Below are 23,585 nucleotides of genomic sequence, written 5' to 3' on the forward strand. Positions count from 1 at the left end.
TTTATGAAGAAGGAAACTCTGGCAGGTATATATATAATACTCTGATAAAAGTGTAGAAGGAGAATGGACTGGGGAAAGATCACAGCCTCATCCCAAGGGTGGACTATGGCCAGGTACCCAGCACATGCCTGGGATCCCAGAAACCTGGGGAGCAGAAGCAGTATGAAGCCAGATCTGTCAACATAAGCAAGTTTCAAGACAACCAAGGCTATACAGAGAGACCCTGTCAAAAACGAACTCACATACAAATGTTGTAAGCTTTGGAGTCAGACGAAGTTACAATACTGGCTACTTACTCCCTACATGACCTCAATAACCTCTCTGCGGCTTCATCCTTCACAAAACGTGCTAGGGAGTCTCTGCCTCCAGGTGGGTTGCGGTGTGGACTGAGTGAGATATCTTTGTAAAAACATAGCAGAGTGGGGGGCTGGAGAGATGGCTCAGTGGTTAAGAGCACTAAATGCTCTTCCAGAGGTCCTGAGTTCAAATTCCAGCAACCACATGGTGGCTCACAACCATCTATAATGAGATCTGATGCCCTCTTCTGGTGTGTCTGAAGATAGCTACAGTGTATTCATATATAATAAATAAATACATAAAAAAAAAAAAGCAGAGCGTTTACAAACAGCTAGTATCCAATGACGTCACCTGTTACTGTCCTGGTGATATTAGGGTTTGACCAATAGGATTACAGCAACAGTTCAAGTGAGAACTGACGGAAACATAAACCCAGGCAAATACAATTGTGGATGGAAGCTGGGTGTGGTGGCTCATGCCTGTAATCCTAGCACTTGGGAGGGGGGCCAGAAGGATGCTGTGAGCTCAAGAATACCGTGGGTTACAGAGTGAGATCTTTTTTTTTTTTTTTTTTTTTTTTTTTTTCGAGCTGGGGACTGAACCCAGGGCCTTGCGCTTGTTAGGCAAGGGCTCTACCACTGAGCAAAATCCCCAACCCCTTTTTTTTTTTTTAAGAGTAAAGATAGGGGGGCTGGAGAGATGGCTCAGTGGTTAAGAGCACCGACTGCTCTTCCTGAGGTCCTGAGTTCAAATCCCAGCAACCACATGGTGGCTCACAACCATCTGAAATGAGATCTGATGCCCTCTTCTGGTGTGTCTGAAGACAGCTACAGTGTACTCATATATAATAAATAAATAAAATATTAAAAAAAAAAGAGTAAAGATAGGGACTCTTTAAGTAAGTGTGAACACACGGTGCCTCATGATTTATCTCCACAAGGACAATTTTGAGAGTTAAATATGTATTACATATTAACAATGGCAATGGAACCGGCAGACTTTGGGAAGTATGGTCACTCTTCACATTAGTCACCCCGGGGTTCAGCGTCTAATTGTCCTTCTCCAGCAACGGCAATGCCCAGCTTATTGAGTAGCAAGTATGTCTGCCCCAGTTTACTTTCCATTGCTGCGATAAATACCACGACCAAAGCAACTTGGGAAGAGCACAGTTCATTTCCAGCTTACACTTTATAGTCTTATCACTGAGAGAAGCCATATCAGTTTGCTCAGCCCACTTTCTTACAGGAACTATCTAAGGATGGCACCACCACGGTGGGCTAAACCCTCCCACATCAGTCATTAACCAATAAAATGCCCCATAGGGAAAAAAAGCCCACCACAGGCCAATCTGACGAGGGGATTTTTCTCATTTGTGGTTCCCTTGTCCCTTATGACTCTAGCTTAGCACAGTATTCAAAGGACATTTGGTTTGCTTGTATTTCCCGTGGAGGCAGGGGGAACGCCACAAACATTAGATACCCTCTCAGTGTCTTGTACAAGTCAATCTTGCCAGGATTTAGTCCTTAGATCAAGCAAACCGGCCTGCGGAAGGGACAACCATGTTCTCCCTCCTGGCAACACACGTGACGTGAGATATAAGAAGGCAGGTCCTCCAACCTTTATTTGTGGACTGTGTGGTACAAATGTCATTTAAACATTAATGCTCCCCCTCTGTCTTTAAAATAGAGTTCAGTAACTGCCCCAGGCTTTCTTCAAGGACTGGAAACCTGCCCCTCTCTCTTGTTCTCTCTGATGAATTCAATATCACAGGCCAAACGGTATCAAATGGAGGAGTCATGTTGTTTGGGTATTACAGTGATATATTCTGAGCAAATATTACTAATTGGTGGGAACAGCTTTGATTATCCCCTATGTAAGTATGAAATATTTGCTCAGAGACCTGTAAACATACAAGATCTCCCAGTTTGCTTTCACTAGGTCTTAGGAGGGAACAGTCAAGGCATTCCATTAGTAACTCACTTGTTCATGGCCAAGAGTGAGCCTAACACAGGGAGTTGAAAGATAAACCCTCGAGTTCTTATTAAAGATGAATGGGGGGGGGCTGGGGATTTAGCTCAGTGGTAGAGCGCTTGCCTAGCAAGCACAAGGCCCTGGGCTCGGTCCCCAGCTCCAAAAAAAAAGAAAAAAAAAAGATGAATGGGGTTACCTTATTATAGGTGGTTACTGTATCATTTTCAGGATTTCTTTATACCAACGTCCTGCCTCTGTTTTCTACTGTCTCCCCAACTCCCCCCTCCCCTTGTACACACACAGTTTTTCAAGACAGGATTTCTTTGTGTAGCCCTGGCTGTCCTGGAACTCATTATATAGACCAGGTTGGCCTTGAACTCACTGAGCTCTGCTTGCCTCTGCCTCCTAAATTCGGGATTAAAGGCATGGGCCACCATTGCCTGGCTTCCCACTATCTCTTTGACAAAGGAAATGAGATCTCTCCACAGAGGCCCTTTCTTTTGCACTGGATGTCTCAGCTTAGCTTAGATACTTCGGGCTTTCAACTGGCATGTGGTAGCTTCTGTTAGAGCAGACAAAAACAAACAAACAAGCAAAAACAAACAAAAAACCCGTTTCCATGACTATCCAAACAACCTTTATTTAGAGATGCATAAGGGACTGGCCAGATGACCACCTCCTCCGAAGTTGAGCTTTCAGAGAACAGCCCCTCACTGGCTTTTGAAGTCCCATTTATGGGGAAGGTTAGGGCTGTTAGAAACCAGCTGTTGAGATTATTGGCTGTTAGCCCCTGGACAGAAGAGGAGCAGAGACAGCTGTGATGGGTTGAATAGTCATGGCCCCCATAGACCCAAGTGTTTGAATACTTGGTCCATATGGAGTGACACTATTAGGAGATATGGTCTTGTTGGAGAAAGTGTGGCCTTGTTGGAGGAAGTGGGGATAGGTTTTGAGGTCTTCTACACTCAAGCCAGGCCCAGTGTGGCTCACATCTTCTTCTGCTGCCTGTGGATCAAGATGTAGAACTCTCAATTTCTTTTTCAGTACTATGTGTGCTTGGATGGTGCCATGCTTCCCAGCGTGATGATAATGGGCTGAGCCTCTCTGAAACTGTTAAGTCAGCCCCTATTAAATGTTTTCCTTTATAAAAAGTTGCCTCGGTCATGGTGTCTTTTCACAGCAATGAAACTAAGAGAGGGAACTCAGGGCTCAAGGCTGCCTGTGAGGTAGATAAGTACAAGAATAGGTCGTGTGAAAGGGGAGCCGCACAGGTGTTCAGGAGCTTAGCAAAGCAGAGAAGTGGGTATACATCATGGGTCACAAGTTCAGCACAGGGTGAGAAACATTGTTTGCAGGATCATTAGGTCTAGGAAACAGAAACTTATTCTTGTAAGGCATGGAGACTTAATATAACAGTGTATAACAATGTTGCTCCTTAACAACAATGTGGCTCCTTAACGACAACGTGGCTCCATAACAACATGTGGCTCCTGTTTTGGTGTCATAGCTTCCTTCCCATTTATTTTTCTGAGGTATGAACTGTGATTTCTAGCCATTCCTTCCCCAACTGCTCAGAACCTCCCCAAAACACAACCAACGAGGACCCCACTGGAGGTTTATTGGTGGATGTAGAAGAGCATCTTGGCATAGGTACCATTTCATCTCTCCCATGGTTACTTGGCCCACTGTGGGAAGCAGCATTGTAGGAGGCAGAGCAAACACATAGAAGACAGGGCTGACACCCCATTCTGGCCAGGTGTTAGGGTCCCAAAAAGTTGTCTCCTAGGGCGCTGGCTACAGGAGCCTGTAGGAGGGTCTCACATGAGTCCTCTTGTTCCCAGAGACTGTGGATCAAGGTGGCTCTCATGGGCATACCAATTAAAGATGCCACTGGGGAGGCTGTCTTGCAGTTGCTGGAGTTGTCTGTTTTTGTATCAGTGTGTCTGAGGGAGTCCCGACATTCCCAGGTCACAGAAAGCAACAGAAAAGAAGGAAATAATTGTTAAAAATCACCTTAAGGGCTAGAATAATGTCTCAGCAGATAATAGCACTTGCTACTTTTCCAGAAGGCCCTGGTTGGGTTCCCAGTATCTACATGGCATCTTAACCTGTCTATGACTCTGGTTATAGAAGCTCTGATGTCCTATTCTGGTCCCCACAGGCAAAGTGCCCATTCACACAAAACGTTCTCCTTAAATAAACTGTTTTTAAAGGCTGGAGTGGTTAAGAGGTTAAGAGCAGATATTTGTCTGCCAGAGGACCTGAGTCCAGGTTAGCCAGAGTTACACAGTGGAACGATGTCTTAGAAAAACCAAACAATGCAGGACCTGATGGTGCATGCCCTTCATCCCAACACTAAAGGGACAGAGGAAGCAGAGGCAGACAGATGTCTGTGAGTTCAAAGCTAACTTGGTCTACATAGTGAATTCCAAGCCAGCCAAGAGCTAAACCGTGAGATACTGTCTCAAAAACAAAAACAAAATGAACCCAACCAACCAACCAATCAGAAAATCTAAAACAAACAGGAGCCAATATGGTGGTCTGTTAGTGCGCTCTTGTAATCCCATACTTTCAGATTGCAAAAACAAGGGGTTGGGGATTTAGCTCAGCGCAAGGCCCTGGGTTCGGTCCCCAGCTCCGGGGGAGGGGGGGGCAGATTGCAAAAACAGCTTCACTTTTGAAGTTAAAATGTAAAATGTCTAGGACTGAAAGTGGAGATAGGACAGTAGTTCAAAGTCATCTCCTGTCTCAAAAAACAACAATAACAACAACAAAACAAAACCACCCAAACAACAACAAAATAACCCAAGAAAGCTTTTAAGAGGGAAAAAATCAACTTAAATCATTAGGAAATGGTAAGAAACAGGGATAGCCATGTCTCCCACTAGGAAAACACAAAAACAACAATAAAACAAAACCAACCAAACAACAACAAAATAACCCAAGAAAGCTTTTAAGAGGGAAAAAATCAACTTAAATCATTAGGAAATGGTAAGAAACAGGGATAGCCATGTCTCCCACTAGGAAAACACAAATATTTATTTTTATTATTTTATGTGTATGGGTGTATGGAGGTCTAAATATGGTTGACTCAGAGAGTGACACTATTAGAAGGTGTGGCCTCGTTGGAGGAAGTTTGTCACAGTAGGGATGGGCTTTGAAACCCTCCTCCTAGCAGCCTGGAAAACAGTCTACTCCTGACTTCTTTAGATAAGGATGTAGACAGAGCTCTCAGTTCCTCCTGGGCCACGGCTGCCTATTGCTCCTGCCTTGATGATAATGGACTGAACTTCTGAACCCGTAAGGCAGCCCCAGTAAAAGATTGCCTTTTATAAGAGATGCCGTGGTCATGGTGTCTCTTCCCAGCTAAGATACTAAGATAGGGTGTTTTGTTTTCTCGTGTGTGTGTGTGTGTGTGTGTGTGTGTGTGTGTGTGTGTGTGTGTGTCTGTCTGTCTGTCTGTCTGTCTGTCTGTATGCGCGTGCGCGCGCTCACCACTTGTGTGCCTGGTGCCTAGGGGGGCAGAAAAGCCTGTTGAATCCCCTGAAACTAGAGTTACAGTCATGTGATGTTGTGTGTGTGTAGGAACTCAGCCTGAATCCTCTGGAAGTGCTCTTAACTTTTTTGGAGGCTGAGGCAGGAGGATCATGGCAAGTTCAAGTATATTCAGAGCTACAGGGTGAAACCCTGAGTCAAACAAAAAACAAAACAGACAGACAAGCAGACAAAACAAAGGGGGCAGGACTCGGGGTGTAGCTGAGTGGGCAGAGTAGTGATTGACTAGCATGGATGAAACCGTGCGAGCACATTCCGTGCTAGCACTTGGGAAAAGGAGGCAGGAAGTCAGCCAGGGTGACAAGAAGTTCATGGGGGAGGGGAGGAGTAAGGGAGGAAAGGAGAAAGGAGGGAGAGGAGAATGGAGAGCAGAGGAGGGAAGGTAGGAGGGGAGGAGAGGGGAGGAGATAGGAGGAGAGAAGTGGAGAGGAGGGGAGGGGAAGGGAGGAGGGAAGGTCAAGGTTGATCATATCAAGAAAGTATAATCAAGCATTAGACATTTTAACTTCAAAAGTGAAGCTGTTTTTGCAATCTGAAAGGACCAGCTTTTCTATAGGGACTGTCCAGAGAGGCAGCTTTTATAGTGGGACAACAACAACAACAACAACAAAACCCTTCTCCCACTGGAAAAAACATCACAAAGAAATTTAAAAAAAAAAAAACAAACTATGGGTTGACAACAGCCTATGACTTATACTTGCTCTGCACATGGATGGCTGGTCTTTGGCTGCTTGTCTGGGAATCAATTGAAACATGGATTTAGGAGGAGTCTTTGGTCACTGTCCACTTGACCCAAGAGATAGGGAAGGCAAAGCTGAGGCTGTCAGAGAGACCTTTGTGAGCAGGGGTTAGTGAGTCAGTAGCTAACTTAGTTATTAGTTTGCATTTCTCGGAATTCATTTACTCATTTCCTGTTCCTCTCCTTGCGTATCAGCCATGTAAAAGCCGTGGAGTTTCTCTGTGGAATGAACGTTCCGATGGCCGAATGCCACAGAACCTTTTCTGAGCACAAGTTTGCAACCAAGTTCAGGGGACAAAGTTATGTGGCCGGCTATCTACAATGAGAAGGGCTAGATTGATAGAGTCGCAGGCCCTATGAATTTAGGTTAGGGCAAGCCCAGGGCTGAGGACACATGACTCACCTGTCTTCTGAGAACGGGTGTCTGTTTGAGAGATCTAGGACACTGCTGCCGGCCCGCTCAGCCGCCAGCAGCATTATGGTCTCACTACTCTGGGAGGATGCCGGCCGGCTGCTTTCAGGCTGTACAGGGAAAAGCAAGTCAGAGGGCCCTGACCCCCTCTCTCTGGCAGGGCTCTGATGTACTGTGGAGGCCATGCAATCCAGAGAGTAAAGTGTGGAGCCTAGAACTGCTCATCTCCAAAACCACTGGCTATCAAAACACCGAAACACACACCTTAACAAAGGCAGAGAAAGAGTTCAGTTTTCGGATACTAAAGGTAGAGCCTTCTCTGGCAAGCTTTGTACCTGTGCTTCCCTGGGGAGGTCCAGGGAAACCTCGTGCCCACCCAGGAGCTCAGGGTAGTGGTGTGTGCTTGCAATCCCAACACTAAGGAGGCTAAGGCAGGAAGATAGCTGAGGGCAACCTGGGCTACATATTGAGTTCCAGCCCAACCTGAGCTAGAGAGGGAACTCTAGCACTTGCACACAGTAAATGACAAGAAATAAATAAAAAAGTGCACAGGTTGGGGATTTAGCTCAGTGGTAGAGCGCTTGCCTAGCAAACGCAAGGCCCTGGGTTCGGTCCCCAGCTCCGAAAAAAAGAAAAGGAAAAAAAAAAAAGTGCACTACTAGATGGTGTGGCCATGTTGGAGTAGGTGCGTCACTGTGTGTGCTTTAAGACCCTCATCCTAGCTGCCTGGAAGCCAGTCTTCTCCTAGCAGCCTTCAGATGAAGGTGTAGAACTCTCAGCTCCCTCTGCACAGGCCTGCCTGGTCGCTGCTATGCTCCCACCCTGATGATAATGGACTGAACCTCTGAACCTGTAAGCCAGCCCCAATTAAATGTTGTCCTTATAAGAGTTGCCTTGGTCATGGTGTCTGTTCACAGCAGTAAAACCCTAAGACCCCCTCCCCTCCAATATAAAAGTTCACTATACTCCAGTTCCTTATTTGCAATGGTAGCTTTTACACATGCCTCACGCAACACAGTGCTATGTAAATAGCTGTCCCACTGTATTGTTCAGTGGACAGTGAGAAGGGAACAGTGGTTTTTTTTTTTTTTCCTGAATATTTCTGATCCGAGGTGTTGAGTAACCGGCATATAGGAAAGGCCAAGTGTCCATTTGCATATGGGAACATGTGCATGTGGGAGTGTGTGCACATGACTGTGTGAGCATGTACATGGATATATATATTTCTGTTTATTTCTCTGCAGACCCTGGTGGATGCCCCCACTTACTGTTGTTTCAGTGGAGGAGTTGGGCATCTTGGGCACCAGGCAGTGAGTAAAATGGATCCTTGGGTCTTTGGTGGTGATAGACAGACCTTTCTGTAAGATTTTCACCAAGCGGATCCAGAACCGAAACACAGCCTGTGGATGTTTCTCGTGGAGCCTCAGGTAGTAGATCTTCTCGGTCACTGTCCTAACCCGAAGGATGCGCTGGGTCCGGTCATAGATTTGTAGCTCCACATACTTCAGGGGAAGAATCCTGGGCATAAGCAGGGAATTGGTGTGTTGGTGTCTTCTGCTGCTACCTGGAGGAGATTCCTACCCTAGGACTGCGAACGCCTGCTGGATCTGACTCCCTCCTCGTTTATTTGCAGGATCTTCATTCCTTAGTAAAGACCCGCCAGCCTCTAGGTGTATGCCTAAATCCCAACACTTGGGAGCTAAGAGCAGGAGTTCAAGTTCAGCTTGGGCTATGTGACTTTGTCTCAAAAAAAATTTAAATAAAAACAATCTGCCCTCATCAATTACCATTGCTATAATTGGTGTATACTGTCTCACTTAATGCTCATAAGACTCTTGGATGGGGAAAGATTAAGTAATGTTAATTACTCATCTCAGATTTTGTAGTAAACCCTTGGGAAAGCTCTGTGAGAGATTGGGGGAGGTAATTCGATAGACCAAAGCATGTGTCGTATTGTGCGAGCATGGAGGTCTAAGTTTGAATCCCAAGCACTCATGCTGGTTTGTTTGTTTTGTTCTGTTCTGTTTTGCTTTTAAAGAGCCAGGCATTGTTATATATGCCTGTAACCTCAGGGCTGGATGCCAAAACTGGTAGTTAGATCCTGGGAGCTCTCTGGCCAGCCAACCTAGCCAAATCAGTGTGCTTCAGCTTCAGTGAGAGGCCACCTCAACGGAATAAGGTGAATTATGGTAGAGCAGGGACATCCAACACATTCTCTGGCCTTGCACACACACACACACACACACACACACAGCACATGCATGGTGAGCTGGGCACAGTGATGATCTTAGCACTTGGGAGACTAAGACAGGAGGGGTGAGCATTTAAAGCCTCATCTAGGAGTTAAAGGCAAGGCTACAGGAGCCCTGTCTCAGAAAGCAAAGTCCATGCAAAAATGCTCTAGGTTTGCCCAGTCTTCCTGAGTGAGTATTCGAACAGAGTTCTTTTGGCTCATTTCTAAGCTTTCTCCTGCATCTTAGATTCCTTGTAGGAATGGTGGGTGTCTCCTATATGCTGAGGCTTTACGCTTTTCTTTTCTTTTATTTGATACTCTGTCGGCTCCTCCTAAGTGCTGGGGTTACAGGTTTGTCCCACCATGCGCAGTTTATGTGCTGCTGAACCTAGCTAGGACTGTGTGTGTGCTAGGCATACAGTCTACCCCCCTGAGCTACATCAAGAACCCTTGTATTCTATTCTAAGACTGTGTGTGTGTGTGTGTGTGTGTGTGTGTGTGTGTGTGTGTGAATGCCACACACACGTAGGTTTTTTGGAAGCTAGAAGTGTGTGTCAGAGTCACAGGTGTCTGTGAGCTGCCTGACACGGCTGCTGGAGACTGACTCAGGACTTCAGGAAGAGCAGCAAGGGTTCTTACGCACCGACGCATCTCTCCCAACACACCCCCACCCTTTCTTTGAGTCAGGCTTACCGTGCTGGGTTTGGCAATATCTTTTTTTTTTTCTTTCAATCTCAACACATTGTAGCCCTATTTGACTTTAATATCTCCATTTATAGGCTGCAAGCTGGCCCCAAAGGTGAAGGTGCTTACTGTCAACTCTAGTGACATGAGTTCAATCCCAGAACCCACGAGGTAGAAGAGAAACAACTCCCAAAAGTTAGAAAGGGGGAGAGGAGGAAAAAAAGCAAAAATTTCCTTAGCTCCTGTCCCACATCTACAAAATATCAGCAAGCCGAGGCCAGACTCTTCATGAATTCTTATAAAGTGAGTTCCAGGCAAGACAAGGCTACATAAGCAGATCCTGTCAGTAAACAAACAAGAGAACAAACAAAAACGAAACATTTTACTTAAGAATTAAAGTAAAAGGAAGCCAAGATTTTCAAACACTGAACTGGAGACAGAAACAGTGTTGCAAAAGACGCTGAGTCAATCAATGTGCATTAGGCAAACAGATGGATGGACTCTGAAGAGCTTACGAGGAGCACTGCCTTGGAGCACTACCCTTCCTTCCCGTTTGAAGCCTGTCCGCCTGCCAATCATCCCCCAGCTCCGGCCCCTCCCTCCAGCCTTTTTTTAAAACCTGGTTGGTAAGCATACACTTGCCAATCACCCCACAGCTCCTCCCTCCGGCCTTTCTTTACCTGGTTGGTAAGCATACACTTGCCAATCATCCCACATCCCCTCCCTCCAGTCTTTCTTTACCTGCTGAGGGTGATGACAGGGGCACCAAGTGTGCTACAGGTGGAAAATGGACCTTGAGGCCAGGTAACGTTGGCCATCAGGAGGATATTGGGGAGTGGCAAGGAGGGCACTGAAGAGGTTACTCCAAGGATTATAGTGGCAGATCTTTCGTAGTCATCCATCCAGTTTCCTTGCTTAGTGACCTGAAAATCAGCCCCAGATACGTGGGTCAGAAAGAGATATCAGAAAAGGCATGGAAGGATGCAGAGACCAGACGGGGACGGTGAGCTAGACCATTACTTGCTACTGGTCTCTTTTGTTGCTTTCCCTAGACACCCAGACATAAAGTTTTACGAACAACAACCCTGTATAGTACTGCTTTGTGCAGAGAAACACACATTTAACTTTGAAAAGATACACTAGTTAGTCACTTGGGAGTGGAGGCTGGAGAATCAGGAATTCAAGGTCATTCTTGGTTTCCTGTGGAGGGCAGCCTGGGCTATGTGAGACGCTGTATTAAAACAACAAAGGAACAAAAAGGCTGAGTTGCATTGGAAATTTTACCCTCTCCCCCGTGGGTCAGAGAAACCGTCCTATACCGCATTCTGCCTGCATGTATGCCTACAGGCCAGAAGAGGGCACTAGATGTCATTACAAACGGTTGTAAGCCACCATGTGGTTGAGCTCAGGACCTCTGGAAGAGCAGACAGCGTTCTTAACCTCTGAGCCATCTCTCCAGCACCCACTCCTACCCCCAACACAGCACAGCTTTCTAATGTCTTGGAAGGGGGCTGATAGGAAGAAAGGTCGACAGGAGGAAGAGAACAAGCTTCCGGAAGGAGCTAAAGGAATGGAAAAGACCAAGGAAGCTCACATGGGAGGAGGCTGGAGAGCTTCCCTCAGATAAGAGAGAGCAGTTTGTTGCAGGGACTCAAATGTCACGAGTACTTCTGCCCCCCAAATTACCTGGGGCCATGGCAGGACAAGGACAATGGACGCTCCGTACCCAGGCACTGTCTCAGCTCAGGGCAGAGAAACACCAAAGCCGGGACTGAGGAACCACAACTACCATTAGCGATGCCTGCGTTCCCAAGCCCTGCGGCCTTCTCCCAGAGTTCAAACTCCGTGCAGCCCTGACAACTGTGCATCCCATGGGGCAACTGGGGACACGGGAAACCCAAGGAAGACTGAAATTAATTCCTACCAGCCCGGCCAAGTAACGCTTGGAGGGGGAAAAAAAAAATGAATTCTGATTTGGGCGAGAAAAAAAAGTGACATTTCTCAGATCCTGTACTGTGAAACAGGATCTGTAGTCCTTACAAAGCAGAGGGCCACAGTCACCAAGAGAGGGAACTGGCCCGCTCTGGCGGTGACAGTGACATAGGAAACAAGGAGAGGGGAAGAAGTGGAACCAACTGAGGAGCGAGTCATATCAGGGAGAGGCAGGTCTCTCACGGGCCGAGACTCCCAACAGCTTCAAAGTCTGATCTTGTAGAACAAAGAGGCCAAAAGTACCACACATAACCGGGGTGACTAGAAATGGAAACGGCCTGGATCCCACGTTACTGCCCCCTCACCCCAGGCTTGCTGGTTCTTATTCCAGGAACACAGGTATCTAGTTAGTCAGCCCAGGAGAGTGGAGGCCTGGAAACACTGGACGCGGTTTTCCCAAACCCGCACCGTAGTGAGAAGGAGCTTGTTGCTTTGAGAACCTCAGACTGAATTCCTACGCCTACCTGGAAAGGTTCCCACCAACCTTCAACTCCCCGCCACCCCTCTCCCCCCTTCATTTAGTCGAGTCTCTGACCTCAGCTTCAGTCTCTCCACCTTAACCTGGGTACGGTCAAGTTTCTCCGCCTGCTCGAATTCTAACCCGAACCTCAGTGATTCCTACGAGAGTGCCGGGGACCCCTGCTGTCTGGCACACATTTTTTCTTTCTTTCTTTCTTTCTTTCTTTCTTTCTTTCTTTCTTTCTTTCTTTCTTTCTTTCTTTCTTTCTTTCTTTCCTTCTTTCTTTTTTTTTTCTGGAGCTGAGGACCGAACCCAGGGCCTTGCGCTTGCTAGGCAAGCGCTCTTCCACTCAGCTAAATCCCCAACACATTTTTTTTTTTCAACTGCCAAAGTCCAGAGGGGATGCCCTGGATGTCTGTAATGATACGTTGCTGTTCCAAATGGTCTCAGATAGAGTTTGCTTAGACAGTTACCATTGACACGTTAAACTGAGCAACATGAGGCTGCTTTCGGGGCTGAAGAAACAGCTCTGCCATTAAGAGTGTTTATTTATCTCACAGAGGTCCTGGAGATCAGTTTCCAGCACCAACGTCAGGAAGTTTACAAGGGCCTATAACTTCAGTTCCGGGGGATCTGATGCCCTCTTTTCACCTCCCTGGGTTCTGCCCTCACTTGCACAAATACCCAAATAAAACTTAAATAAATCTTAAAAACAACAACAACAACAAAACATTTTAAAAGGTACTTTCAAAGGGGCTGGAGAGATGGCTCAGCGGTTAAGAGCACTGATTGCTCTTCCAGAGGTCCTGAGTTCAAATCCCAGCAACGACGTGGTGGCTCACAACCATCTGCAACACAATCTGATGCCCTCTTCTGGTGTCTGAAGAGAGTGACAGGGTACTCACTTGTATATAAATAAATAAATCTTTTTTTTTTTTTTAAAAGGGTACTTAAGTTGGGTGTAGTGGCACATACCTTTAATCCCAGCACTCAGAAGGCAGAAGCTAGAGGATCTCTGTAAGTTTGAGGTCAGCATGGTCTACATCACTCTAGACCAACCAAGGCTACACAGTGAGACAAAAAAAAAAAAAAAAAAAAAAAAAAAAAAAAAAAAAAAAAAAAAAAAAAAAAGAAAAAAAGAAAGAAAAGAAAAGAAACAAAAGCTTCTCTCTTGTTCCAAACCCCACCTAACTCTTCGCATGTGGCATGCAGGGAATTCCCTCACACTACAAGCACAAAGGGAAATGACTTTGGGAGCAGGTCGTGGGAGGGGAGACTGATTCCTGAGATGCAGGAGGTACCTGGATAAAGGTGCTCTCAAACACCACTGAGTCAGAGAACAAGTTGAATTCTGGAGAATGGATCAGTTGAGAGAGAAGGCCATTTTCGACTCCAAGTTCCACTCCAGGGCCTGGGTCCCTGATTGCAGGAGGGAGGCCCCTAATTTTACTCATTGATTCTTAAGAAGAATGGGCTGGGGCACATCTCTGGGGCTCCACACAGACCCAGCCCAACTCCAAGGTGTTGTTGGAACCACTGCTTCCCCCCCACCTCCCAGCTCCGGCTCCCTGCTTGCTTATGGTGTGGCATGTCCTCCAGGGCTGGGAGGGCCTGTCAGCTCACAATGGCAGGAGTGACATCAAAAAATGCTACCAGTAGGAAAGGGAGAGGAGGCCAGGAAGGAGATGCACAGGAGATGGCCACAAACCAGCAGTAAACTTCCAGATTCTAAACACTGGCCCTTACCCCAGGCATCGAGAGAATGACCTTTCTGAGACAGCGGGCTGGCCAGGCCCCCAGTGAAGGTCTCTGGAAGAATCATAGGCTTTGATCCCCCTTCATAACTGGAAGCCTCACACAAAAGCTCTTTGTAAGTTCAAATTGTTTACCTAAAGTCAGGCCTTGGGGGGTGGCAGGATGGCTCAGCTGGGAAAAGCTCTTGCTGCCAAGATTGCTAGGAATTAAGACTCGTGAGATGTGAGTGACAAAGAAAAGAACTGTCTCTCAAGTCCTCTGACCTACTGGTGCTCACTGCTTCATGCAGCCTCCCCCTCCCCCCATCTCACACACACACACACGCACACACACACACACACACACACACACACACACACACACGCACACACACAACTTTCTTTCCAACTAGAAAAACTTTTTGGAGAGAAATGTCAAAGTATTTATAAATAAACAGTTCTCTCTTTATCATATTATTGAGATGGGGAGCGGGGGTCTTAGTATATAGTCCTGGCTGTCCTGGAATGGAGTATTTAGACCAGGCTGGCCTCAAACTCAGAGGGCCACCTACTCTGCCTTTCAAAGCGTGCACCACCACACCCGGTCAATAAACACATTTGAAAAATGGTACATCAATTAAGGAAACTAAATATTTTGACTGGACGTGTTAGGAATTCTACCACAGAGCAAGACTCTTATTGACTTACTTCTATTTTTGTTGGTTTGAGATAGGGTCTTACTGTGTAGCCCTGACTGTCCTGGAATTCACTCTGTAGACCAGAACTCAGAGGTCCTCCGGTCTCTATTGAGTGCCGGGATTAAAAAAGCTTGATTGCTATTGGAGCTTGTGGGTGACAGAAGACAATTTGAGGGTTCTCTCCTTCCTCCTGGTAGGTCCTGGGCGTTGAACACAAGTCCATTAGGCTTTAAAGCAGGTGCCCTAGTCTGGCACCAGACTTCAGACATCATTTTCTTTTCTTTTCCGGCCTTCCTATGTGTGTGTGTGATAAGTGAGTATATCTGCATGTGTGTTCTTTTTTTAAAGATTTCTTTATGTATGTGAGTACACTGCCACTCACTTTAAACATACCAGATATAGATGGTTGTGAGCCACCCTGTGGGTGCTGGGATTTGAACTTAGGACCTCTGGAAGAACAGTCAGTGCTCTTAACCACTGAGCCATCTGTATGTTCCTGCACGGGTTGTGGCCATGCAAGTGCTATCTGTGTGGGGAGGTCAGAGGACAGGGCATTACCTTTTCATCTTGAGACCAGGCCTGTTTGCACTGTGTACCCAGGTGAGGTGGGCCAGCAGCAAGCTTCCTTCAGGTATCCTGGGCCTTGTGATCACAGAAGCACTGGCTGCTGCTATGGGATCTGGGATCAGAACATAGGTTGATCTAATTGCCCCATAAAGTGCCTTTACCCACTGAGCCACTTCCCAGGCCCCCGAGCTTATTTCAACTGCGTAGTCACGGCTAGTCTCATGCTATTTCAAATATTGAAACTTTATAGAAAAAAAAACCTGATCCTGTTGGTTTGAAAGTAGTTTTTTCTATCTTCCTTTTCTCCCAAATCCCTCCCCTCCTTTTCTGTTGAACACAGAGCAGCATTCCCTTCTTCCTCTCCTTCTTCATCCACTAGATGGCAGTAGAGTTCAGGCGACCAGTTAACAGTTAACTTGGTAGCTGGAGGTTTTAAATAGGCCGTGCAGAGCTCTCACATCGTTGCTCACGTGTTCCCACCACTGAGATGTTCGTTCCTAACTTAGAAAGCCCCCAGATCTCTGCGTTTTAGACGGTTCCAGTGCATGCTTGTAACTCCAGAGGCAGAGGTGAGGGAATTGCAAGTTGAAGGACTGCATGAGTTACATAGCTGGTGCTTGCTACATTGTGCAATGGTCCTCTGGCAGCCGCACTTAGCATGTACAAGCCCCTACAAGAACATACACACAGAAACACCACTTACCACACGTGTGAGACTCCAGAGGGGTAATCAGAAACTTCTCATTAACATCCAACTCCAAATAACGCCGTGTCTCTGTGCTATATAAATATCTTGGTCACAGATTTATTATTATTTTTTTGTTGTTCTTTTTTTCGGAGCTGGGGACTGAACCCAGGGCCTTGCGCTTCCTAGGCAAGCGCTCTACCACTGAGCTAAATCCCCAACCCCTTATTATTTTTTTTAAACCGGCTTTCCCGTCTAATGTCTTAATGTGTTATTGGAGGGAGGTCAGTGAAGGTCTGGAATTCTGTAGGTGCTGTGTATAATATGCTCATCCAGCTACATTGCAGGAGCAACCCTGCCCCGCCCCTATCCCCAATCTCTAAAGCTTCCCACAATAAAGGCTGATTTCCCTTTCTCCAGGCATCGGTTGAGGGTTCTTCCCTGTGGCGTCTTCACTCCAAGGTTTACCCCAATGAAGAAGCCACACTCAGATCAATTTCAGTTACCAAAGCAGAGGGCTGGGGGAGGGGGCTGTGAGTTGGGAAGCAGCCCTTACATGTTCCAATCTAGAATAGGCGTGCTACTTCGACTCAGAACTGATTGAGCAGAATTAGTTAGAGAGCCTCATCCAACCACAAGGGGGTGAGCAGTGAGTGACCTTCTAGCCACTCACCTGTAATCCCAGTGCAAGAGATTGAGGCAAGGTTGCCGTGAGCGTGAGGCCCTTCTGGGTATACAGTGAGACTGTCTCAAACAAAGACGCAAAGGAGTACTTAGGGAACACTGTCGACGACCCCTAGTGGCCTTCCTGGTAGGTAGCTATTTAACTCACACCTCTCCTGTAGGTATATCTTCCCTCAAAGGGAACAAAATGTTAAGTAACATTTACCTACAATATCAGGTTCAAACTTAACAAGCTCTGGGTGAGGCACAGGTTTCTCTACCAGTGTGGTCAAGCTCTAAAGAAACAGTATAAGCCATGTTCCCACACATGATAATGGGAGGCCTGGTTAATAGGGAGATGAGGAGAAATGGGGGGTGCACAGCAGCCTGATGATTGTGGGGTACCAACCGGTAGGAGTAGGTGGAAATGCATTGTTTAGGCACCTGCTTCTTTTTAGGGACCCAGGGAATGGTCCTAAGCCATTGACATTTTTAGTGATCTTGCTACATTATAACCTAGTATATCCTTGACAGATAGAAATACTGAAATTAGCTAGGCATGGTGGTACATACCTGTGACCCCACCAATTAGGAGACTACGGCGGGATTACCAAGAGTTCAAAGGAGTACAGACTATATAGCAAGACCCTCTCTCTACATTAGAGAGGGTTACGTGCACGTAAGCAAAGCCAACCAGTATCGGCTTACATGGAAGGCAGGTGTGTGTCACCATGTTTGATTTCCAGTTATATCTTTTACTAATACATTTATTTGATTATTTGGGGGGGAGGGAGCACATTTATGAAGGTCAGGGAACAACTTGCAGGAGATGGTTCTCACCTTCAAGCCTGTGGGTACAGTGAGACTGTCTCAAACGAAGATGTGAAGGAATACTGAGGGAACACTGCTGGCCAAACTCAGGCCATCAGACTTGGCAGCAAGAGTTTTTATCCACTGAGCCATCTTGCTAGCCCTCCAGTTATGTCAAATCTACATTTGTGTGTGTGTGGGGGGGAGAATGCCAGCATGCCACAGTGCATGTGTAGACTTCACAGGACAAGCTGTGAGAATGTTCTCCCCTTCCGCCATGTACGTTTTGGAGATCAAACTGAGGTCATCTGACTTGTTGACCAGTGCCTTAGGCTAAGACTAAGCCTAGCTCTCCAAATACATTACCGACAGTACTACATCAATGAGATCAACTTTATGTAACCTCAGCAAAGTCAAGACTACTTTGCCAGTCCCCAGAAGCAAGGTGTGACAACGTATCTTTAACCCCAACAGTTGAATCACAAATTTGAGGCCAGCCTAGGCTACATGGCAAGACCCAATAAATAAATCATTTCGTGGCCCCAAAGGGGCTAATACCATGTACCTAGAACGTGGAGGTTTGCACTATGCTGGCTACCACATGGCAATAGTCAAAACAAATCCCTAAGCCAAGTTATCAGTCAGTTGCATTGAGTACCAAGGAAGCAGAGGCAGTTGAACCGAGGATGATGCTGTGTACCATTCTTTTTGTTTGGCAAAAGTACATCAAATTCATAAACACAGAGAGCAAAGCCTAAGGCAAAGTGAATACTTTCTTATGCAGGGCAGGGACCAGAGAGGTGGGTCGAGGGGAGGAAACCTCTTTGTCTTAATGACACACACCTGAGGCAGATGGGACTCTGAGGTCAGTCTGGGTCACTTGTCAGCTACATTATGAGTTCTAGGACTACGCAGTGAGACTGCTTCAAAACTAAACCACCCTCCTTCCACTGCTGATTAGAGGCGAAGCTGCTCAGATCTGGGCAGGGCAGAAACAAGCACCTGGAATGTGGCTATAACCCCAGATCCTTGAGGCCAGGGTGGAAGGATCCTAAATTTCAAGGCCAGTCTGGATTACTTATGGAGTGCGCAAAAGCAAATCACCTGCGGTATGCAGACATTTAGTAGCTGACTTAAACTGACAGCAGAATTAAACAGCCACTTGGCTGGGTAAGTCACTGAAGAGAACAAAACAGGCTAGACCTGCAGGAATGCTCATTCACGCTGGAGGCAGCGCTGGGGGAGGGCAGATTTCCTTTATGGAGACAGATCAGTCACAAGACCAAGTGGTCCTGCGTGTGGGGAGGGGTTAATGCCACAACTCTGCCTGGGAGACAAGTCTCATATAAAATGGCATACTGTCTGCAAAGGACCCAGCTATTATCTTAACATATACTTACCTCTAGATTACAGTACCTAATGCAATATAAATACTATAGTTGTTCCATTTTGTTTAGGGAGAAATGACAAGTAAAAGTGTCTTATTATGGACACAAGAATAGTTCATTGTGGACATAATTTACAAAAAAAAAATATTTTCAGGGCTGACTTAGTTTCATTGGTATGGTGTTTTCCTGGTACGTGCTATGCCCTAGGTTCAGTCTTGAGCACTAACAGTCAAAAGCTCAATCTACAGTGGGCTGAATCCACAGAGGCAACTGTGGAAGGCCAAGGTTGTCTTGCCCAGGCTCAGATAACTAACTGGCCGACACAGGGCAGACCTGAAAGGCCCTGTCCCCGAGTTAAGTTTACACTTAAACAAAACTTTTTGTTTGAATTCAGTCTTGCAATTATAGCCTTGGCTGTCCTTGGAATTTTTGGCAATCCTCCTGCCTCAGCTTCCTAAGTGCTGAGAATCGTAGGCATATACTACCATATTTAGTTTCCAAGCAAAGCTTTGAGCACGTTCTTGCTCCTAAGTTTGAAAATATTAAGTTCAGATAGAAGCCTATAGTCTTAACACTTAGAAGGCAGAGGCAGGTGGATCAGGTGGGACAAGGCCAGCCTTAGCTACATGAGACGATCTCAAAAGTAAAAATAGCCAGATATAGTGGTGCGCACTTTTAATCCCAGCACTAGAGAGGCAAAAGAGGCACCAGGTCTCTGAGGCCAGCCTGGTCTACATGGTGACTTACAGGGCAACCAGGGCTACACTGTGAGATCTTGCCTCAAAAATAAATTAATAGAGATGGTTTACTTAAAGATCTAAGATTTAAACGTTTCCTTACTAATTTCAAGGGCAGGCATGTCAACAGGACACACGGTGGAAATGTATACATACACATATATTCACATTTATTGCATTAGAAAAACTCATGTAAGCCACACAGTGGCTGGAATGCCTATACCCTAGCAGGCCTGATCATCCCATAGCCCTTTAGACATTATGTACAAACACATGTGCATTACACTGGAGAAAGAACTTAAACGCAGAACTTAGACCTAAACACCGGATGGTCCACCCTGTCTTCGTGGCCAACCCACAACCCCTTAGATGCTGTCCAAACAAAACTCTCCTGGAAGAGAGGCTCAATAGTAAACAACAGAAGATGCTTAGGTCCAAAAGAGTCCTTTAGGACGGAGGACTTAAACAAACAAACAAAACCAAAAAAACATTCTCCCAACAGCTGAAACCGGTACACTGCCATCTCAGAGCCACAGACAAGCCACTCACACCTCTCCAGTAAACAGGCTCTTTTCCCGGGTAAGGGAACATCCAAAAGAAAACTGCCCTGCCAGGCCTAGTAACAGTTCTTTGGAGACACTTGATGTTGCCTCTTGGAAAATGAAACATGTGGTCGGACATGCTGAAGTCAGTGTGTCAAAGCATGGCTGATGCCTGGGGGGAGGTTTTATTGCACTCCTCTGGATGGATGGTCTGGAAGGCCCCTGGGAGGCTGTGTGTTGGCTAGGTGACCTCTCGTGATCCAGGAGCTCCCGGGCAATGGGTTCTCCAACAATCCTCCCAGTGACTCCATCAGTCTAACAAAGATGGAAAGCAGGGTCAACATGACCCCCAGCACATAGAGGTTTAGCATGTACTTCATGGTGCCGCTGCCCAGCTCCTTTGCAGGGAAGCAGAGCTGCTTTCTGCTTCTAGATCCTGTGAAGAGAGAGGAAGAAGAGTCTATGAGTTAGTTGCAACCCTTGTTTTCCCAGGAGCAAGACTGGGAGAAAGGGACAACTGCGGGTCTGCTCATGGCATCGCCTCCAAGCATTTGTGCACAGCAAACATCGTGGCTGGAGAACAAAGCACACATGCTGTTGGGATAATTTCAAGAGCATTGTTTGTAGATGCACAGCTAACATGTATTCAAAACATGGAGGCAAAGCACCTCCATGGGGAAAAATATATATATTTATCACATATATCTGTATATACACACACACACACAACATACACACACACATGTATATGTACATATGAAATACAAGAAAATGCTAGGTGTGGCTGGTGATACATACTTGAGCTACACAGTGGGTTAAAAACCCAGCCTGGGCAACTTAGTAAGACCCTGACTTAAAAAGTAAAAAGTGGGGGCTGGAGATGGCTTGGTGGTTAAAAGCACTGACTGCTCTTCCAGAGGTCCTGAGTTCAATTCCCAGCAATCACATGGTGGCTCACAACCATCTGTCATGGGATCCGATGCCCTCTTCTGATGTCTGAAGAGAGTGACAATGTACCCACATACATGAAATAAATAAATCTTTATTAAAAAAAAATAAAAGTAAAAAGTAAAAAGTGAGTTGAAAATATAACTCAGAGGTATAGAGTGCTTGCCCAGCCTTGCATGCTATAGTGCCACTAGAGTAAGAAGCAGGAATATGTCCTAGAGCAAACAACCTGTATAAGTTTCTCCTATATCGTACACTCAAGTTGATTACAAACTTTTTTTTTTAACCCGGAGATATGGTTTTTATGTGTAGCCCTGGCTGTCCTGTAACTAGTCCTGTAGACCAGGCTGGGCTCGAACTCAGTGATCCACCTGCCTCTGTCTCCTAAAGGTTGTTTAAAGGGGTCTACCTCCGTCGTCGCCGCCGCCGCCGCCACCAGGGGATTTATAAACTTCTTGAATATAATATCAATATAAACGATAAGGGTAACAAAAGCCAGCTATGAAGGAGGCTGAGGTAGAAGGAATGCATGTTTCAGTTTAGCCCGAGCTATGGAGAATGCAAAGCTAATTTAGAGGATTTAATGAAACCTTGTCTCAAAAGTAAACATAAGGGCTGGTGGGTAGTGCAGTCCAGTGGTTTAAGCCGTACTTAGCACATATAGGATTCTAGGTTCAATCCGGAGTACCGCAAAACAAAGAGTAGCAAACACAAAATAGTAAAAAGTCAAATCTAGTTAATTTGTCCAAACATATTTGAATGCTTTCAAGTAGCTCAGGCATTCTGGAAGGTACTCAGGGCCACATGGTCGCCCTACAGACAAGAACCCAGCCTTCCGTGGGGGCAGTTACTACACATCACTCTAATGTGGTAACAGGAAGGGAAGGGTACTTTGGGGAAGTTTGGATGGGCGAGCACATGTGGCCCATGGAGTTCATAGATTTGGGCGACGCAGAGAGCCAGAGGAGGCTCTGGGTGCACAGCCCTGACGCGAACGCAGGTAGCCTGACCGATGGGGCGAGGGATCCCGGACTCGGCCTCCGGCCTGGGCAGTCCTGGGCCAGTTTACCTTAGGAAGAAGAGTCGGGAGACGGCTGCTCAGAGTCACACTAGGTCGTGCAGGCGTAAGGATGACGGTCGGCTGAGTCGCAACGTGGAAGCTCCACGCAGGCACCGCTCTGGATAGAAATAAGTAGCAAAGAGAAACGGACCTCCTGAAGCCCCGCCCTTTCTGGGCGAGGCTCCGCCCTCGGAGACCGCGCACGCACGCGCACCGAGCCTGCACGCGCTCGCCCCGGGGGCACGTCCGCGGTTCATCCTGTCCCTACGTCAGCAGCGTCGCAGCCGAGTGCCCCGGGAGTCACGGGAAACACGCGACTTGTAGTTGATTCACTGCAGTCTGGAGTGACCATCGTGAGGTTCAACTCCACCGGGCGCCTCCTAGAAAATCAGGAGCCAAAAGGCGCCCTTCCCCCTCCCCACCATGGCTGGATGCACCACTCTTGAGGCAGACAGTGGGTGAAGGCCCGCCTGGAATTCTTTTCTTTTTTTTGAGTCAGGCTCTTATCGCGTAGCTGCGACTGGCCTCAAGCCCTCCCGAGTGAAAGTAAAAGTATTCATTCCTCTTGGCTTCTTTGGTCTCTGTTTTTTTTTTTTTTTTAATGACGTTTGGACAAATCGCCTTGCCTCCCCTGGCTCCGGTCCGCAGTGAGAGCATTGGCTTTTAGATGCTTTTTGTTTTCTTTAAAAATAAGCTGTCTTTAGCTTGAACTAGAGAGGGAGGAGATTACGATCTGGGCTTCATACCTGGAAACTGACCTTCCAGTCACCTGCCGGCCTCAATCAAGGCAAAGTAGAGGTGCTGACCCAAAAGGGGATTTTCAGAAAAGATTCCCGGGGTGCCCAAGAAGCCCCAAAGAACTACAGACAGGTCTAACTGTGAACACGATAGTTACTGTTCCATCTGCAGTCGAAGACTCAAAGAGCGGGGATTGGGGGGCCGGGGGTGGGGGCGTTCTCATGATTTCCAGGACTGGCGAGTCAGTGTACCCGGACAAGAGCCAATTCTGTGTGTGGGAGAAGCCCTCTGTCTCTAAAGAGTTGAAGGGAGGAAGCAAACTTCCGCCGTGACCTTTCCCCTACTTTTCAGGACATCTCATCTGTCAACGGAGAGGGCGGGGATCCCTGGAAGAAGAGAGACGTGCTGGCAGGCAGACGCGGTGGAACTCACATCAGTTCGGTTCAGGATTATACATAGTGTCTGTGTCCCTTTACCCAGACTTCCACTTCTGGGAATGATCCCTCAGGTAAACTCCCACTGTGGAGTATGGACTCCACACTGTACACAAAGGACTGAGAAAGCCCATCAGTAGAGGCTGGTTATATAAAGCATCCGTACAGGGAGCGCCATAAACCGGGAAAAGAAAAAGTATGTCTTATATTTAACGCAGTCTCCAAGGTATTGAAAGACC

At 46.7% G+C, this 23,585-nt stretch overlaps 2 protein-coding genes across 2 annotated transcripts; both read right to left on the minus strand.

Annotated features, from left to right (window-relative positions):
- Positions 1-3,761: 3,761 nt before the first annotated feature.
- Positions 3,762-13,883, minus strand: Fam71f2 (family with sequence similarity 71 member F2). Its single transcript, XM_032905242.1, has 5 exons — positions 13,645-13,883; positions 10,633-10,814; positions 8,243-8,492; positions 6,966-7,084; positions 3,762-4,211 (listed from the first exon to the last, which is right to left on the minus strand). Exons 1-5 carry the CDS (start codon positions 13,795-13,797, stop codon positions 4,028-4,030), a joined length of 888 nt encoding a protein of 295 aa, XP_032761133.1. The 5' UTR covers positions 13,798-13,883; the 3' UTR covers positions 3,762-4,027.
- A 5,880-nt stretch (positions 13,884-19,763) lies between these two features.
- On the minus strand, positions 19,764-22,526 carry Hilpda (hypoxia inducible lipid droplet associated). Its single transcript, XM_032907263.1, has 3 exons — positions 22,443-22,526; positions 22,105-22,183; positions 19,764-20,602 (listed from the first exon to the last, which is right to left on the minus strand). The coding sequence occupies exons 1-3, from the start codon at positions 22,524-22,526 to the stop codon at positions 20,352-20,354; spliced, it is 414 nt and encodes a 137-aa protein (XP_032763154.1). The 3' UTR covers positions 19,764-20,351.
- Between the last annotated feature and the right edge of the window lie 1,059 nt (positions 22,527-23,585).

This window comes from Rattus rattus, chromosome 6 (assembly GCF_011064425.1).
Source record: "Rattus rattus isolate New Zealand chromosome 6, Rrattus_CSIRO_v1, whole genome shotgun sequence".
Classification (NCBI taxonomy): domain Eukaryota; kingdom Metazoa; phylum Chordata; class Mammalia; order Rodentia; family Muridae; genus Rattus; species Rattus rattus.